The sequence below is a fragment of the Ctenopharyngodon idella genome, chromosome 12 (assembly GCF_019924925.1).
Source record: "Ctenopharyngodon idella isolate HZGC_01 chromosome 12, HZGC01, whole genome shotgun sequence".
Taxonomy (NCBI): domain Eukaryota; kingdom Metazoa; phylum Chordata; class Actinopteri; order Cypriniformes; family Xenocyprididae; genus Ctenopharyngodon; species Ctenopharyngodon idella.
Window position 1 is genome coordinate 9,849,393 of NC_067231.1, and position 18,046 is coordinate 9,867,438.

Consider the following 18,046-nt stretch of genomic DNA (forward strand, 5'->3'; position numbering starts at 1 on the left):
GCAGATCTTATTTTCTTCAATAATCCAAAAGCCAATGGAAAAATCCTACTGGGTTTCTGTGAGGAAACAGGGTGATGCTACTCTATTTAGCAAGTCAAAGGTAACACACACGTGAATGGTAGGACTAATATATTAGATTTAAAATTAGATTTAATAGCCAGTGTAACTGAGGATAGCCTATCGATCAAACTGTAAGATGCCATCGATATAGACGACGTTGTGCGGGCCAGGCGGAAGAAGTTTTCCCCGCCCCCTTCGGTGACACGTTTGTCGCTGGTTTCTATTCTACCGGTTTAATTCTCGGGCTGCTAGCATACAGCTAGCTTTCCTGATCGAAGCAACTTCTTAAATTAGGCTTCCGTAGCTCACGCGGTGTCTAAAGGCCTGAACAAGTAATTTCATCGTTGCATACGGAGTGTAAATGTTTTAAGTGCTTGAGCTGTCTTTGATACATTAATATCCATCTGGTTAATTTCAGTAAAGTATTGCTGTTTGTAGCTAGATTTGCTAATACAGATATATTTAGCAGCATATTGCTAAAGCAATGATCAGTGTGTAATATGCGCTTGAAATCATGATCAGGGCGTCAAGGTGTTTGATGTAGGCAAGTAAAGCATCGGGTTTCGATCTTGGAAGGACCGACCATTTCTAGAATCCTGCTGTCTGAAAAAACTTCGTCTTTGTGTGTTGTGGATCCGAAAGAAACGCGCAGCAGCCGGAATTCCAAGCAGCACATCGGAGGTAAGGTGACCTCTAACAGGCCTGTTTAACAGCGTAGTGTTGTTATGATGCGGATAACAGCGTCCCTGCTCGGCTCCAGGTGTGATCAAATGATTACTGAAGCTAAAACTCCGCATGTTTGCGTACCACAGTAAGATGCTGTAGTATGGTTTGAGCACTATAATGGGAGATCAGCATGATGATGCCGGAGAAAAACACGTTCTTCACTTAAGAAGAAATTAAGCTAATATAATCTTTAACTGTTTTTAGGCTAATATAATATTTAACTGTACTTTACGTGTATATAGTTGTTTCTAAGCTGCTTACAATATATATTGAGGGGAGGCTGAAAAATGTGGGTGTAATGAGTTCATGTAGTGACATTACTGATCTGATTCTGAACTAATGAGCTTTCACCGGAAAAGGCTCATGTCCCGCCAATTTACAAACCATATTATAAGAATGACAGTCGATGCTGATGTATTGATTTCATAGACTGCATCTCGCATTTTCTTAATTCCTTCACATGCTGAGAGTGGACGTCGATAACTACGATGACAACGTCATATTAGTTATTCACGTTTGATGCATGTTTGGTTAAACTATACCTGAGTGACCGTGACCATACCCTAAGCTGGAAATATGTAACGAGTCACTAATAAAATTTCAGTAATTAATATTACAGTAATATCCACAAAATATCCCCCCTCCCAGTTAAAGACAAGGTAACACTAATTTTATATACAGCACACAGTGAAAATGACATGAATATGCGGCAAACTGGTATAGCGCAGCATAGTTTGAAATCAAGGGTTTAAAGGCACAATATGTACGATTTTTGCATTAAAATATCCAAAAACCACTAGCACGGCGTTATGTTTTGTTCAGTTGTGTACTTAGGTTATCCCGATTTTTTCCAACAATATTTAAATCCAGAGAAATTCTAGGCTATTTTAACAAGTGTAACGGCCCGTGTCATTGCATTGCCAGTCAATGACTTCATATCCGCATTACCCGCGATTTATGGTCCTACTTCCGTAAAAACCATGGAAACACCAAGGATGCTTTAATATATTATGCGTTTTATTAGACAGGTCAGCAACTGTTTGGATGCCTTTATCAACAGAAAACTAATCACTGTTATATAGCTCAGCATGGTTAGTATTATTGTTTAAATCACTTGTTTTCTTGATTTACCGCGAGTACCCTGATTGTATCATGCATCAGAGACAACACTTTTTTTTTTTGTCAAGTGGCTAACAGAGCATAATCAGAAAGAAACCTTTTTTGTAGTAACAGTAATATAGTATTTTCTCCACCATACAATATACTTTAAAATTAACTGCATGCCATTTAGCAACACAAATTATCCAGCTTTTCTAATATCTAGCTTACTTCAATGTGCTAATGTGTACATTAGCTCATCCATAAACATGATTTCTGCTTTGAGACCCATCAGATTGGCTGTGGAGGTGAAGACGGTAACTCCCATGATTATTCCCACGCTCATTCACGGCGTCATCAAGCTACGCCTTTTTTATTATTTTGAATAAGCGACCTCTAGCAACGAAACCTGCATACTATGCCTTTAAAGTTTGTCGATCATGCATCTCCAGCTGAACTCTCCTCCTGTCCTCTCCTCCTGTTTTGTCCACATTCAACTCGCAAGGACCGACCGCTACGCACGGAGTACATGTTGTGTTTTGCTTGTGTTGTCACAGAAAGAAAAGCTTTAAAGACTTCCTGTGGTTTTTGACCAAATTAAAAGCTGTTTTAATGTTTGAAAGCAAATAAATTTAAACAGCCATAAGTGTTAGTACTGTAATTTTACTTTTGTTCTATAAAATAATATTATTATTAAATACTTTTATTTAATACTATATTTTTTAGGGGATCGTCAGGTTTTCCTTTTTTTTTTCTTTTTTTTGTCAAATTCAAAATTGCTTTATTGGCATGACTAAATAATAAAATACTGCCAAAGCTTGAAATACGTATGTATGTGTGTGTATGTGTATGTGTATGTGTGTGTGTGTGTGTGTGTGTGTATATATATATATATATATATATATATATATATATATATATATATATATATACATATAATACATAAAACAATAATAAAAAAAATCTATATAATAGAATAAAATATTATCAAATATTAAAGCATTTTTTTTTTTTGTATTTTTCTGTCTAATGTGCCCATTTTGTTTACACTGCAGGAGCTCTGATGATCTCCTTCTACCTCACGCTTCCTCATCTCTCAATCCCAACATCCTCCAAGACAGCTGAACACCGGGGAGTGCTGTGAAAGTTGTGACTCAGCATGGTAGAGGAATAACCTTCATTTCAAAGTATTCTGGGAACAGGCATTTGTAGAAAGGAACCTTTACTCTTTGACATCAGAAAGCTGGTTGAAAACTCATGGGATACGAACATGTCGGAGGTTGGAGAGCGTCGGCCAGTCAACACAGATTATGCCGTTTCTGTTCTGGAACAGCTGAAGTTTTTCTACGAGCAGAAGTTGTTGACTGACATCACTCTGCTAGTGGAGGAGAATGAGTTCCCCTGCCATAAGATGGTGCTGGCCACCTGCAGTGCTTACTTCAGGTGGGTAGAGCAGGTGTTTGTGAATACATGACCATTTAACTGATTGTTCTATCAACCATTTTATAAAAAGTAGGCTTTAGAATTTGTTACAAAAATGTGAAATGCTTTAAAATTCAGCTTTTTACAGGTAATGCCAATTTTAATGATATTATTCCACAATTTTGAGTTTTCTGCATCACAGAAATCATAGGTCCATGTTGCTCTAAATACAAAAAATGAAGAAAACAATGTTTTTGCTAATTAGCGTTCACCAGCCTCAAGACTAGTGTTGTCACAATACCAAAATTCCAGTAGTCAGTCCAATGGCAATACAATTTTATGGATCTCGGTACCATAGCAAAAACTGTTGGAACTATTTTACTATTTAATCTAACTATTTGAAAATAAAAATATTGATTTAAATGATATTTATGATAATGATAATTATAAGTAATGAAAACATTTAAACAGCATGTAGTCTTGAAATGTTTATAAGTAGACACTTTATAAAAACTTTATAAAAATATCAAATTAAAAATTAGTAAAATCAAGGACAAAGAACACATCACATAGAACTAGTGGCAGGGTATTAGTTTGCATCTACACTCTTAAGACGTAATGCACATCTATTTTGACATACAGTATGAGATTTTGCCCTGTCTCTTGCTACAATTATACCACTAGCTATGTTTCCATCCACCTATTCTTATGCATATTTTGGGATATCGCATAAAAAATCTTTGAATGGAAAGGCCAAGATACATTTTTTTTTTTTTATCTAATAAGAAGTGTGCATAAACTATGATGGAAACACTTTTACCGAATAAATTCCTCGATATGCATCAAAAAGTCATGTGACTTTGCGCGATAGGACAGCATAAGTAGACTAACCAGCGGACCAATCTCGTTGCAGAGCATCTGAAATGTTGTTTTGGTCATTCTGAAATGCCTGAGCCAAAGTCTGTCGTCAAAGTGGTTCGATATGATGACCTTGCAGAACTTGCACAGCTGCGTTCCCAAACAACAGACATTCACCTCTGAACGCAAAATACATGAAGTAATTATATATGAAAGAAGACCCACAGTGGCTTCACCTACTGCAGCAAGTTGCATTTTTCTTAGGCCCTTTTTACACCTGGTATTAAGATGCATTTTGGTCTATCGGATCACAAGTGGATGACGCTAAATACAGGTGTAAACGGGGTTTAAAATGTTTTGAGCTTGTCCACTTTCGACCACTTCCAGAGGTAGTCGAAAATGAATTATTTATTTATTTATTTTTTTGTCGTCTTTAGTGCATTCATATGTAAATTGCATAAACTTATTTTGTCCATTAGATCGAAAGAACTGAAAAAGCCCATATATTTACCCGCCATAGACCCTCCCCTCAAAGAAATCAGAACAGAAGTGGTTGAAAGTGGACAAAAGTGATGGATTAAAACACCAGGTATAAACGGGAATGTATCTCACTCGTCTACTTGTGATCCGATCGACCAAAATGCATCTTAATACCAGGTGTAAACAGGGCATTAGTGATATTTGGCACCAGTTTATCAGGAAGTGACGATTTTATTTTCTTCGTCTTGCTGGATGGATACGGCGCTTTATTCACAAATGTTTTATGCGATATCCCAATTTTGCACACAAGGTAAATTCGCAACATCGGATGTAAACATACCTACTGTCTATCACTGCAGTTTCAGATTAATTTGTGCATATAAATACAATTGTAAATCCAGAAACTTTGCAGTGTACTTTGCAAATTGTATATGGATTATAAACAGAAAGCGAGCAAAGAGCACTCCCATTATAATCACTGAAGCTGTCAATATCTTGGGCAATGTTCAGTGCCTGCTCATTAAGATCTACACTCCAGCGAAAACTCATGCAATAATCAAAAAATTGAGCCTTCGTAAGGACCCCCCCTTAGTTAATGTTGCTTTGTCCGATAAGCCATGGGGCTCTCACACTACATTGTCATTAAGAAATTCAAACAATATTTAAGAAATACAGTTTTTTTTTTTTTTTTTTTTTTTTTTTTTTTGTGACTGATCACTGTTGTGTCTCAGTTCAAGTGGCATGTGAACCGATCATCTCTTCCTATTAGTAATAAACATGAATTAACATTAGAAGGTATGTTGTTTCAACTGCAGATAGACATCAGTTAGTAAACATTGTGACTTTTTTTGTGGGTGGAGCTTAGGTGGAGACAGAACGATTCACTTAACTAACGCTAGCTAGCAAGTTTTATTAGCTTGTTTCTTAACGATGACTAGAGAAAATTCAACTTTATCTGAATATGTAAGGTCACTCACTGTCCCAGGCAGCGATTGTTAATTGAAAAAGTTAACTTTAACGGACGGAAGCAGATGGCCAACCCGTACACGCTCACTCAGTGGATGGACGATCTGACAGGATTACCTCCACTTATGGCAGCTGTAGAAAGGGAGACGACACAAACAGTTTAATTTGTTTAGTCTCTGGTCATTAGCTAGCAGTTACCTAACTAATCATTTTAAAGCTAGTAACAGAGGCTTGAGCATTTGATATGCTGTTATTGAAAAGAGTTTGGGCTGGGCATTGACGCAAATGTCATGTTTCGATTCACAAACTTTTTTTATTCGATTTCAGTTTGATATATATAGTACCTATCAGGTACAATACATAGCAAATTTCCTCAAGTGAAAAAATCTCTCAGTATAGTTCATGTATTCATCAAAAAGCTCTGCTCTAAGTTAATTTTTATTGCTGACTAACAATGAGGTAAATATAACATTATGTGACATTATTCTGGAGCCGTTTTGTTGTCTTTTCACAATGGAAACACCGGTTGAGTGATTACATGAGACATGATACGGATTTCAGTAAGTTGTACTGTATCTTCCAGCATAACTTTTGATGTTCATTCATGTTTATTTGTGCTGTAGTAGTAAAGTGGAAGAGATGATCGGTTCATGCGCGCTCCGCGCTGCCACTTAGCTTGAACTGAGGTGCTACAGCAACTTGTCACGCCACATTGAAGTACGCCATAGCTGTATTAAAGATAGGGTAGGCAATTTTTTTTATAAACGCATTTTGTTATACTGGTTGAAACTCTCTTTACATCCACATAGCAATCAATAATAGAAGTGGTCTAAATATTAAAAAATGTACATATATCTTCTGTGGAAGTCTCAGGACCAAAATGTTTGCCCGAATGCAATGATATGATTTCTTACCTGCCTGTCAACCTATGTATTCCATACCTCCACGCATGGTGCATTTCACGATATTGAGCCCCTCAAAATTAGCGCAAGGGGACTTCCTTCACCGCGACAGCCCTAAATAAGAGTGATTTCTTACTGAAGCAATATAGTTAAAGAGGGAGAGCAATCCACAGTTCCTCTGGAAATCAGACAAACATACTTTAGTAAAGAACTTTTTCCTTTTAGTTAACATTTAGTAGATTATTATTGTTTTAATTAGAAGATATTTACAGAAATGTTGTAATAAAGAATAATTTTATGAATTACACAAGGCATATTTGTAAACTATTAAGGGAACAATTACAGTTAAAATGAGCTTTTCATGTAGTTTTGAAAAAACATCCAGGTTGAGCCTCATCCACATTCAATTTTATCTGATATAATTTTGCTATTGCTACAGGTAGTGGCTTTACTGCACACCCCTAATATAAATAAATATAATTGGGTTGTGTTGGGAGCATCATTCCGTGTGGGTTTTTTCAGCAGCAGGGGACTGTGAAAACTGATCAGGGTAGAAGGAAAGCTGAATGCAACTAAATACAGAGATATCTTTTATGAAAACCTGGTCCAGAGTGTTCAGGACCTCCGACTGGGCCGAATGTTCCCCTTCCAACAGATCAATGATCCTAAGCACCACAAAAATGCAAGAGAGGCTTAGAGACATCTCTGTGAATGTGCTTGAGGGGTTTAGCCATCAGCCAAATTTGAGTTATTTTAAAAAATAATAAGTATGAAGAATAAAAATATAAGTGCTTTTTTACACACTTAAAGGCCTGTTTCAACCAAAAGTAAAGGAACTGTGCAGTGGGTTGCAAAAAAAAAAATGTGTGTGTCTGTGTATATGTGTATATATATATATATATATAATCACACATACATACATACATACATACACGGTCATTGTCATACAACTTACCATCACATAAACCCCGAGCTCTCAGCTGATTAACCCAAACCTTTCTTGCACATGGTTTTAAAAAACGTGGTTGGGAGTAAGTTCACAATGAACATCTACATTTACAACAAAACACTGAATCTAGGAGTCAATTTCATTAATTAGTTATGGGAAAAAATAACGCATTTAAACTCACCTGCCCCGCCCCAGACCTATGTATTTCATCTTACATTTCATACAGTTGATTGATGACGAACATGAAGCAGGGCAACAACTCACTGTGTGATGTAGCCTGTAGAATACAGTTAGAATGTCCCTAAAATTAAAGCAAAATGGCCCTGTAAGAGTTTTTTTCGCATCATGATATATTTAAGCAGTATCACACGACTGCAAATGTGATATTGATTTTATACAACAGTTCAATAAATAAGTTAATATTGTTATATTTTAGACACAATATTGTCTGCTTTTGCTCAAATTTGCCAACAAAAATATTACCAATAAAGCCAGAGCAGAACTGTCGCACAACTACAGCAGTGCTTCATTTCTGAATGAATCCGCATTTTGAGCAAATCAGTCAGGTGAACCAGTGATTCACTGGCCCATTCTTAAAGATAGCCATTTACTTAATTCCAAAATTAATCAGCTGTTTGAATGAAATCTAATGAATGAATGACTCAATGACTTATTCATTTAGACATTTACTGCCACCTACTGGTAGTTTTCTTATTTACTCGTATTTTTCTTATTTACAGTATCATTTCATTAAATTTCATATTTCTATAATAAAAAAAAAAAACATTAAATGAATAGTTCACCCAAAAATGAAAATTCTGTCATTTACTCACCCTCATGGCCGTTAAAGCCTAAAAGTTTGTGTAATAAATGTTGAATCTGTTGAATTTAACTTAATTCCAAATTTAATGTGCAATTTGCAATTAATTTGATTAATTAATTATTTTCTATATGTATTATAGAAATACATATAGAAAACGCCAAATGCAGATCCATGATGTGTGAGTTGAGAATAAAATAAAATGGAGTAAAATACATTGTTATAATAGTGCTTTTTAATAATAATAATAATAATAATAATAATAAAAAAAATAGAACTATAATTATTGTGTAATTATAGAACTATAACTATAAATTTCTCCTGCCCACTGGAACCTCATCAATAGAGCATTTTGACACACTTTGTTGTGTGTATATTTCCGTTCAAGCACAAGAAGACTCGAAAGACAGCTCAACTCAGTACTCACAAGCTGTTTTCTTTGCATGAGTGCACACAGAGAGTAGTGACTTCTCTTTCGCGGCTTATTGAGTTTGAACCTGATTCTGAATGGTTAATCGCTTGAATGTTTAATTTCACCAGACTTAAAAACATCTGCAAATAAAATTTTGTGACGACACAGCACTGGCCCGATTGGGCAAGTGACAAAACTGTCCCGAGCGTCTTTCACGCTAGTCCCGGGCCATCGGGCAGTCCTTATTGTCGAGCCCTGCATTAGTAATGTTTCTATCTTTTCCTCTAGTGACAAGTTATAGTCATCACAAGAATGTTTTTCTTTAAGTAGGTCTGGGACTGGCATACTACCTTAAAATGATTATTACTTTTTTCTCTTTAAAATTTTTGATTCACATAAGCAGACTTGTAGTAAATTGCATGTTGTTTTGTTTAGTAACCTAATATTTAGGTTTTGTGAAAAAAAACAAAACAAAAAAAACAATCTTTTTCTTCAGAATCATGAGAATTTTAATAGAGGATTCAATTTTTTTTTTTTACCGTATTAAAAGTAGTTATTTGTTTTGACCTGGTTTTTTTTTTTTTTTTTTTTTTTTTTCCTTCCTCCTTCCTCTAGGGCCATGTTTATGAGCGGGCTCAGTGAGAGCAAACAGACCCATGTTCATCTTAGAAATGTTGACCCCATCACGCTGCAGACCATCATAACCTATGCTTACACCGGCAACTTGATCATCAACGACACCACTGTGGAACCCCTCTACGAGACGGCCTGTTTTCTTCAGGTTAGAAAGACATGCACATACACTTCCACAGGTTAACACGTTAAAAGAAGTCAACTATTCCTCTCACATATACATAAATATACATGCACAATCCTTACACTGACTTGTTTTAACAAGTTTTCCACTTGCTTCACTCAAAAAGCCTATGGGTCACACATTACCGTCACAACATGCCATTGTTGCAGACTTTAAGCAGCACAGTCTGGCATTTTTAGAGGTCTCATCTCTAAAATGTCCACAAATGGTCATCAGCCAATAAGGTGAATGGCCGGTCATCATGAAATTTGAGATATGCATGACGTTTAAAAAATTGGCCACCAGGGGCTTTTCAATTAATTTTACAGTAACACTGTACCATAAGGTTCATTTCATTTTTTAACATTAATGAACTAACCATGAGCAATACATTTGTTACTGTATTTGTTAATCTTTGTTAACGTTAGTTAATAAAAACATCGACTGTTCATGTAACTTCACAGTGCATTAACTAATGTTAACAAACACAACTCTTGATTTTAATGTATTAGTGAATGTTGAAATTAACATTAACAAAGAATAATAAATGCTGTAGAAGTGCAGTTCACTGTTAACTAATGAACCTTATAAAGCATTACCAAAACAAACTACCTTTTAGAAGTGGGCCGGTTAGAGAATCTTAATATCTACAATACAGTTATTTAATTTTTATGTCTACTTATTTCTGCATTTCATTGATTTCCTCTCAGGTGGAAGATGTGTTACTGCAGTGTCGAGAATACTTGGTCAAGAAAATCACAGCTGAAAACTGCGTCCGCATGCTAAGCATTGGCGACCTGTTCAGTTGCACAGAGTTGAAGCAAAGTGCTAAGCGCATGGTGGAGCACAAGTTTTCTGTCGTCTACAGACAGGAAGCTTTCTTGCAGCTCTCGCACGAGCTCCTGCTGGACCTCCTGAGCAGCGATAATCTCAACGTGGAGAAAGAGGAAACGGTACGTGAGGCGGCCATGCTGTGGCTGGAATACAACATGGAAGCACGTTCTCAGTATCTCTCCTCTGTCCTCAGCCAGATTCGAATTGATGCGCTTTCTGAGGTGACCCAACGTGCCTGGTTCAAAGGTCTTCCACCGAATGACAAATCAGTGGTAGTCCAAGGCCTGTACAAGTCTATGCCAAAGTTTTTCAAGCCCAGACTGGGCATGACCAAGGAAGAAATGCTGATTTTTGTAGAGGCTGAACCGCCAGCTGAAAGCCACCCGGTTGTGATAGGTCCACGTCACACTGTTATAGTCTGTTATAGTCCTCAAGCGGAGAAGGTCTATAAACTGTGTAGCCTGCCTGGAGACTTGCAGAAGGTTGGGACATTGGTCACCCCAGACAATGATGTCTACATTGCTGGTGGACAGATACAACTGAAGAGTGCGCTAGCTACCCACGGCAGCAAAAGCTGCAAGCTGCAGGCTGCCTATTGTTCAGTGGACAGCTTCTACTGGCTGGATGCCCAGCAGAATGCATGGGTGGCTAAAGCGCCCATGCTTTACGCTCGCACTAAACCATCACTGGTGTATTGTCAGGGTTTCATCTACGCTATAGGCGGTGATAACGTGGGCGGCGAGTTGAATAAACGCACAGTGGAGCGATACGATTGCGAGCGGGATGAATGGAGCTTGACCAGCCCTCTTCCCTGCGCGTGGAGTTGGAGCACAGCGGTAACAGCTCGGGACTGCATTTACGTCATGACACATGACCTCATGTACTGCTACTTCCCTCGTGCCGACACCTGGGTGGAAATGGCCATGCGGCAGACTAGTCGCTGCTTTGCTTCCGCAGCTGCATTAGGAGATCTCCTCTTCTATATCGGTGGTCTACATGTGGTGGGTAACTCGGGTTTGCGTCTGCCGACGAGCACTATTGATGGCTCCTCTGTTACGGTAGAGATATACGATGTCAACAAAAACGAATGGCGTCTGGCTGCCAACATCCCAGCCAAGCGGTACTCTGACCCCTGTGTGCGCGCTGTGGTGCTACTGAATACGCTGTGCATCTTTATACGTGAGACGCACTTAAACGAACGGGCAAAGTATGCTCTATATCAATACGACCTGGAGCTCGATTGCTGGTCCTTGCGGCAACCTGTGTCAGAGCGTGTGCTCTGGGACCTCGGCAAAGATTTCCGCTGTGCTGTGGGTAAATTATACCCGTCCTGCCTTGACGAATCACCCTGGAAGCCACCCACTTACCTCTTCTCCCCTGATGGAGCTGAGGAGTTTGAGATAGATGAGGACATGGTGTCACTGCCTCATGTATAGTTAATGGCATCATCTTTGAAACTTAACCTGTAATTTATCCACTGTTCTGAAAGGTGATTGAGCTGATGGACGGTCTTCCCTTAATGCCTAACATGCTCATGGAGATCAAATATTTAATTGGAATTGGAAACGTTTAATTCAAATTTTGATCCGGCTTAGATGTGTAGTTTTGATCTTTCTCATGGAGTTTGAGAACATGAATATTTCATTTCTGTAACATAAATATTTCATTTTCTACAAGTTTGGCATTCTGTTTTAACAATTTGATGGTGTAAATGGATGATAATGCGATTAAACTTTCTTTGGTGGAAAATGGCAACTGAACACCCCGACTTATTACATTTCTCACTGTTCCTTTTGTCTGGTTCATCTTCCAGAAATGAATTGCTCACCTTTCTCCTAAATGTCAGCAGGGTACAGTAGGGTCAAGGGGTTGGTGAGATATTTTCGAACTGAATGTTATTTGATGTTTTGGTTTGCCACTGGTTTGGTGACTTGCTTGACATTGATGTTGTTGTCGTCATTGTTCTGCATCTGTATCCTCATAGTTCACATGTTCTCTGTGGTCTTCCTGGGTATGACATCTTTTGAACCCTTAGAAGGGTAAGTTTAACATTCACAACCACAGACACACTAGCAATACCTCAGGGTGCTTTTAAAGCCTCATTTTAATAAATTATATAACAGATACGTACACACATTTCCCATTAATTACCTTGCTTGACTTTTGTGGCCCGCCACAGTCTAGGGCTAGGCTAATATGTGCCGCCAGTTTCATAATGAACCGAAAATATTTTAAACTTCTTATAACATAAAAGGTCTCTTTCGTTGTTTTGCGTCATTGCTTTGACAACGTATTTGTCAAAGATTGAAAACGCGATATGGCTTTGTGTCCTTACCAAATCGCAGCAAAACTGTGATTTAATTAAACAAGTATATAGTCTGTGATCTGTTGCTTTCAGTGTCTGTCAGAACAGAACAGCTCAGTCCACAGTGAATGAATGCAGTGAACTCCATCTCTGCATGTGCTGTGAGTTTAGCGTGCATTCGATAACGTAGCGGGTGCCAGTTAAGTTACACATTATTTTAGAGGAGGAGTAGAGGAGGTACAGCATTTCTCTAGATTTGTAATGAGACGCGTTTGTAAAACTTTTCACAGAAACGGTAGTTTTCCGCCAAAAGAAAAGCTCAACTGCTTTATCTCTTTCAAGTGTAGAAATTAGGTCAAAAGTATTGTATTTTCCCTACTGTAGTAAAGTAAAATACTTATGAAATATTTATTTTCATTTATATTACAGTGCATTTGTTTTACAATACATTACGATCATATAGTAATAATAATAATAAAATTGTTATTATATTCTAATCGTTTGGCTTCCTAAAACACCAGTGTGAATGTAATGTAGATTGAGACACTAAAAGAGGTCCCCTTTGATATTCAGGTACAAACCAATTCATCGACTTTTTTTCTTTGTTCAATTTGGACACTGAACATGGGTTGGAGTTCTTAATTTTGAACTCAAAGTGCACCAGATTGATGAATTTAACTTATAAAATGTAACATTTTTCTTCCGAGGGGACACTAGAGGGGTCTCTGTCCACCCACCATAATCTCGGTAAATTCAAAACCATACGTTTTTCAAGATATTTTAAAGATAATTTTGTAAAATGGAAGTACACTTTACATATTAAACAGAGATTGTACAAATACACAGATTGGAAAGGGTTCAAACTATGTTTTTTTTTAATGCTTGTTCAATGAACCATAAACAATTATTGCATGTGCACCTGTGGAACAGTCCTTAAGACACTAACAGTTTACAGATGGTAGACAATTAAGGTCACAGTTTCAATAACTTAGGGCACTAAAAAGACCTTTCTACTGACTCTGAAAAACACCAAAGTGCTACAGGGTGACTGGAAGGACAGCTGATCATCCCCCCACAGACGTGTTTGAGAATTTGCAAGTGCCTTGGTTAAAGAGTGGTGTAACATGTCACAAAAAGAACTGGCAAATCTGGTGCAGTCAATGGATGAGATCCAATGTAGTACACATTAAAACAAAAAAGCAGTTGAAAGTGAGAGGATTCCTTTGAGATATAAGATATCAAAAAAAGCATCTACAAATTGCCCTTAGTGTTTATCTGCACTGATCATAAAGTTTGTTCTAATACTGTATTATGGTTATTACTTTTGCTGTTGTTATTGTGTAATAGTGTGTACAAAGCTGTTCCTTCCTGCTAGACTGAACCCACACTTTTGGTTTTTAATTATTTTATACTGCTATTTTTAATAACTTGTTATAAAAGAATATTGACTCTTTTTGTTGCTTGTGACATTCAGGTGAAGATGGGCCCAAAACATCAGGTTCACATGGACGGCTGTTTTCTGACAGCATTGTTTTCAATAAATAGTAATATATTATTTTAAAAAGAAAGAAACATCAGTACCAGACCAATTTCCTTAACAATTTTGTAAGCTATAATCACTATGCTACAGTAGTATGCTGAAGCAGGTGTCAATGTTTGGTTTTTGTTCCTTGTGTTTTCTTTCATTACTAAGCCAGTAACAGACCTCAAGGAGATGTTTATCCTCAAATCTGAGTCAAGAATCAGATTTGTGTGCTTTGATAGATGTAATTTGCTCACCAAGAGATCTTCACAAAACTTGCTTCACCATGAGTTGAAATTAAAGAAAAACAAATGCCAATTTGCCATTTTTTTCCTGAATGTGAAAATGTGTTAATTCAAGCTTGTATATCTTGAAGCATTTGTGTTCACTGGGTAGAATTTATTAACAGATGACAAAAGTTTGCATGAGCAGATTTTCTGCATAATTATATTATATTAGGCCCAGACTTTGACAGCTGACAATTTCCTCCTGGTGTGGCTGAGCTTTTGGCAGTTTTAAAATAGGCAATATGTAATTACCTATTTATTAGTTAAGTATTTATGAAGTCTCTTTTTCTAAAACTTGATGGCTGCATTAAGAAATTGTATATGCACAGTTGCTTGACAGATATGAACGCACACCTTGGCCGCCTCCGTAAAACATTACAAACACGTTTTTCAGTTGATTAATCTAATCACGTGGATGGCAAATACATCACCTAACCTATTCGTATGATAAAATAATGTAGAGAGATTTCATTCTAGTTCTGTGCCTCAATATTTACTGGAGTGCAGTTGGATGCTATTTAACATGTTTTGCAAATGTTTGAAAAATAAACAACTCCCATCTCTTGTTTGCATATTTACTGTATTCAAACTCTGTATTCAATTATACTTTCTGCACATCAAGGAGTGGTGTTTCTCTGAAGTTGTTTTCGCAAGATTATGTGGCAAGACCAAAGAACAAATTGTTGACCAATGGCAGAAAAATAAAGTAATTTTAAAATCTCCATATTTTCTGATAAAAAGATTAAGGTTTGGACACTTTCTGAAGGCTTCAGTTCAGGGAAAACTCATAGTACACTTCCTGCAGTGCATCACTTCAAAAAAAATAAAATCACATCTATATACTAAAGTTATTTACATTAATACATCATACTTGGTAAAAGCATTTTTAAAAATCTATCAAGGAGTATCTTATACATTTATAATTGTCTTATAAAGTGTTATTTGATTATAAGACTGTCTTTACTACATTTAAAGTTCAAACATTCACTGAAATAAATGGATCATAAAAGACACTTAAATGGTCAAACTGAAAAAAAAAAAGAAAAAAAAAAATGAAGATGGTTTTCAAACTTGCATAACATGAGTGTTGCCTTGTTTAAAATCCTACACGATGTCATTCTGCACATGTATCTTGCACAAAATGCTAAATTTCTTTCATTTATTAGATGGTTATTTTACATTTGCTATTTCGAAGAGGTGAATGTTTTGCTAGTTAGCATCACCCCCTTAGACCCTGCTAATAAATGCTGTATGATGGAAAAAAGCATTTGACAGCCATGTCCAGCTCAGCCAATGAAGGGTTTGGGACTGTGCGTGTTTATGTGGTATCTTCAGCCTATCAGTAATTAATAACAATGCTGATTGCAAATCATGTACATCTAGCAACTGTGAGTGAGATGAAGGCTAACATACTTTTATCCAGGTAATAGCAACCACCTTAGCAAGTATACTTAGTATAAAGTCGTAAAACTGTATTCACTGCATGAATAATCTATCTCACAGTGCAATGACTTGAGCTTCAGTGTACAGTGTCACAACTGAACTAGAATTAGAGCTTTAAACAGCATTTTCTTGACATTATTTGATAAACAGGGAGTGTTTCATTCAGCTTCTAGTTCCCTACATTGTGTGGGGATGTGTACACAAATTTGATCACTGACAAGGATACTATTGGGACACTGATGACTCATTTTCCAGTGAAATGTACAACAAAATGTTCTTGTTGTACAACATTTCATTTAGGAGTCACACTCATGGTCTTTGCGGTCAAAAGTGGCTGAACACCTGAAATATAGCTTTAAAAAAAGGGTTAGTTCACCCAAAATGAAAATAATGTAATTTATTACTCCCCCTTATGTCGTTCTACACCCGTAAGACCTTCGTTCATCTTTGGAACACAAATTAAGATATTTTGATTAAATCCGATGGCTCAGTGAGGCCTGCATTCAAAGCAATGACATTAAGCCATCGGATTTAATCAAAATAACTTAATTTGTGTTCCAAAGATGAACGAAGGTCTTACGGGTGTAGAACGACATGAGGGTGAGTAATAAATTACATTATTTTCATTTTTGGGTGAACTAACCCTTTAAATCAGTGTAATATTTTTTTTGTCCAAAAATATTTTGGCAGCAGCTATTTATAGTAAGTGCAAATAGCAGTAGATGCTGTTTACACTAAGTGTAAATAGCATATTTTCTTAGCAATAGATGCTATTTACACTAAGTGCAAAGAGCTGTAGATGCTATTTACACTAAGTGAAAATAGCAATATATTCTATTTACACAGTGACAATAGCAGCATTTTCTTAGCGATATGCTATTACAATAGGTGAAAATAGAGATAGATTCTATTTAAACCATGTAAAAATATCAGTTCTTTGTAATAAGAGTAAATAGTAATTAGATGTTATCTATACTTTATATTGGCAGATACTATTTGCACCTCAGTATTTTTGTACATTAACAGGATGCAATAATATCATAGATTCTGTTTATTGAAATTATTAAATAGATGCTGCCTTATTGGGAGAATAAAAACCCTCCCTACACCTTCCCTAGGCCCTAACCCTACCCAATAAATACTTTTAATACTATTAAGAAGATAGAGTGAATGTAGTTCTGGTGCATGAAGGGCCCCTCAAGAGGTAAAGCCCAGGTCTTAGTCTTAATGTGGCCCTGTCCACAGGCCCCGCCTATTGGCTTTCAGTCGCCTAATGGCTGAAACTTTTGTTGACAGATTTTTTTTGTGCAAAAAGCTTTATTATTATAAGTGAACCAAGTAACATATTAAAACAATAATAACTCATTTAAACCCCTGCCAAAAGAAGATATGTATTGACATCACTTTTCCACGCTTCTAGCGTGGAAGTTAACTTATAAGTTAACTTATAATGAGAGATTTTGCAAATTCTCAGCCGAACTAAGTGGCAAAACATCCTGCATCATGACTAGCTTTAGTAGGGAAAACTGTGAAAATAGGAGTAAAACAAACAAATATCTGCTCCAAATTAAAGGAAGTTGGACTCGACAGTGATCCTTAGAACTGGTGGTCCATGGAAATGACATGTGGCCAGGAATAGGGTTTCCAAACATTTAATTAGATGCCAGGGAAATACATAAAGCAAAGCCTGTGCACACTTCATCTGTTAGACAACACTAAAATACAATATAGCTAGATCTAAATCTGGATAATCACTTATATCATTGTTACATATTGCCATATCGCCTAGCCCTAAAACTTGTTAGAGCACTAAGGCACTATAGACATAGCCATAGGGTATGGCTAGAAGTGCTTCCTCCTTAAAAACAAATTTAAATAGAATTTCATGAAATAGTTAAGTGTTGTCTATACACATCCCAGCATAATAAATTATTTGTTATTAGAGTGGCCATGTTCACAAACCACTATAATTTGAACAGAAAAGCAAGCATACTGTATGCATGATTTGGCATGGCAGCCAGTTTGAATAATAAATAACCATTGCCTTACCTAATGCAGCAAAACAAGTTTTCTTTAAATTCTGAAATGAATATATTCCATAGAAAACGTGCAAAGAGCGCTCCCTTTATAATCACTAAAAAGCTGTCACTCATCACCACAATCTCA

The 18,046-nt window shown here is 36.7% G+C and overlaps 1 protein-coding gene across 2 annotated transcripts; it reads left to right on the plus strand.

The window, feature by feature from the left end:
- The first annotated feature begins 271 nt into the window (after positions 1 to 271).
- kbtbd2 (kelch repeat and BTB (POZ) domain containing 2) lies at positions 272 to 12,083 on the plus strand. 2 transcript variants are annotated; one of them, XM_051915173.1, is made up of 5 exons: positions 272 to 741; positions 2,940 to 3,046; positions 3,124 to 3,327; positions 9,309 to 9,474; positions 10,200 to 12,083. In XM_051915173.1, exons 3-5 carry the CDS (start codon positions 3,155 to 3,157, stop codon positions 11,757 to 11,759), a joined length of 1,899 nt encoding a protein of 632 aa, XP_051771133.1. In that variant the 5' UTR covers positions 272 to 741; positions 2,940 to 3,046; positions 3,124 to 3,154; the 3' UTR covers positions 11,760 to 12,083. The 2 variants fall into 2 exon arrangements, with proteins under 2 accessions (XP_051771133.1, XP_051771132.1); XM_051915172.1 differs by having other exon boundaries at positions 273 to 741; positions 2,940 to 3,327.
- The last annotated feature ends 5,963 nt before the right edge of the window (positions 12,084 to 18,046 follow it).